Source organism: Sinocyclocheilus rhinocerous, unplaced genomic scaffold (genome assembly GCF_001515625.1).
Source record: "Sinocyclocheilus rhinocerous isolate Xijiao unplaced genomic scaffold, SAMN03320098_v1.1 scaffold1994, whole genome shotgun sequence".
Lineage (NCBI taxonomy): Eukaryota > Metazoa > Chordata > Actinopteri > Cypriniformes > Cyprinidae > Sinocyclocheilus > Sinocyclocheilus rhinocerous.
Genome location: NW_015666538.1, coordinates 138,303 through 140,289, shown reverse-complemented (window position 1 = coordinate 140,289; position 1,987 = coordinate 138,303). Strand labels below are relative to the sequence as shown.

Sequence of the window (1,987 nt, the reverse complement as noted above, 5' to 3'; positions counted from 1 at the left end):
CATATTAGGAATTTCCTCATACGACTTTCTGCGCGAGAGCGCCCTCCGGCTTTGAGTATGAATGAAACATACACTGCACGGAATGTTTAGCGCTCCTTGATGTTCATCTCGCCTTATTCTGGGTCTGAATAAAACATCAGATCATGCACAGACTATCCTGGCTCTTGAAAACCTCTATGCGAACACATTTGCCCGAAAAAGTGCGGGGGACGAATTTACGTGATATTAAAAGTGGGGGGGACACGTCCCCCGCGTTCCCCGTATAATCTACGCCCCTGCCCTGGGGTGCCCGGTCCATCTTTCTGTTCATCAAGATTTTCTTGGCTTGAAAAAGCTTGAATTAATAAATTGCTTTCTAAAGGTATACATAAAACAGGACAGTTCTCCACATAGTCAAACTTTAGGGAGTAAGGGGTTAACATTTGATTTACATTGGTAGCTGGCCAGTTCCTTTCAGACTGTTTGATTCAATTTAAAGAACCGACTCATAAGACCCATTCACTGGATAATCAAACATCACTCTTTGCACTGTATTATTGTTTAAAATATATGTATTTCACAGTCTGGTCTGTTCCTCAGCTAAAGAATAATGACTACAGTCATTTGTACAGTTTTTCACAGTTTTTTTCCCCCCTTCTTTGCCTTTATGTGCTTTAGCACGGAAACAGGAGATAATTAAAGTCACAGAGCTGCTGATCGAAGCCATTAATAATGGAGATTTTGAAGCTTACACGTGAGTGTTTTTATTTCATGTTTTGCCTTCACTCTGTTAAAGAATGATTTATTATGTCTTTTAGTTTTTAATATTATATTGGATTCCACAGGAAAATTTGTGACCCTGGACTGACATCTTTTGAACCTGAAGCTTTGGGAAACCTAGTGGAGGGGACAGATTTCCACAGGTTCTACTTTGAAAACTGTAAGACATGATGTTACATGTTAAAGGAATAATTGATGTATTCATACTAAGAAAGTGAGTGGGATATCAAGAAAAAATATATGTATATATTCCAAATCTTCTGAAGCCATGCTATAGCTTAATGTTAGGATTAGAGCAAATTGAAGTTCAAGAGAGCAATGATTTTTTTTTTTTTTGCAGGATTTACTTTGAAACAAATTTTGCTAATACATTTATTTTTAAAGTAATTAAAAAGAAACAGTGAATTACAGTAAATGGGAAATTTTGAAATAGAGAATATTACAGTATGTTTTTAAAAAGTATTTTTGTTTGATTTACAACTTCATTATGTATGTATTTATTTGTGAGTGAAAATGCAATGCTCAGTTGGTACATCAGCTACAGCATCGGCCACAACATGTGAGAACAAACAATGTTCAGTTTTATTCATGTCAAACCTCACACAATGTATCTTCATGTGACAAGTTTGATGTAAGAGCTACACTGGAGGAGAAGTGCATGAGGAGGTTACTAAGTCTTGGAAGGCACCTTTTTCTGCCCGAAACAGGCTTGGTGCCTCCTCCGTCCTCACCACCCTCGACGGTGGGGCGGCCCAAGGTATGTGGACATCCCCCCAGTTGAGCGCGCTATTGCCATGCAGCTCTGCCCGCAAAGCGCCGCCGCCTGGAGGGGTAGTCCACGCCTTCCGTCCAGGGCCTGCAAGTTCTCGTCCGCTCTGACGGCTAATGCTTACAGTGCTGCTGGACAGGCCGCTTCCGCCCTGCACGCCATGGCCCTCCTGCAAGTCCACCAGGCCAAGTCATTGAAGCAGTTGCACGAGGGTGGTGCTGACCCAGGTGTGCTGCAGGAACTGCGCACTGCGACGGACCTCGCGCTTAGGGCGACGAAAGTCACAGCGCGGGCCCTGGGTCAGATGATGTCCACATTGGTGGTCCAGGAGCGCCACTTATTGCTGACCTTGGCGGATATGAGGGAGGCTGACAAGCATCGCTTCCTGGACTCCCCGATCTCCCAGGCCGGCCTATTCAGCGAAGCGATGGAGGGCTTTGCCCAACAGTTCTCCGCCGC

The 1,987-nt window shown here is 43.8% G+C and overlaps 1 protein-coding gene across 11 annotated transcripts in view; it reads left to right on the top strand.

The window, feature by feature from the left end:
- LOC107732596 (calcium/calmodulin-dependent protein kinase type II delta 1 chain) overlaps positions 1-1,987 on the top strand; it is a 169,711-nt gene that overhangs the window by 149,267 nt on the left and 18,457 nt on the right. For all 11 annotated transcript variants that reach the window (XM_016543964.1, XM_016543972.1, XM_016543966.1 and 8 more), the window contains 2 exons: positions 658-733; positions 825-919. In XM_016543964.1, the coding sequence (XP_016399450.1) occupies positions 658-733; positions 825-919 (171 nt within the window). The remainder of the gene's footprint in view (positions 1-657; positions 734-824; positions 920-1,987) is intronic.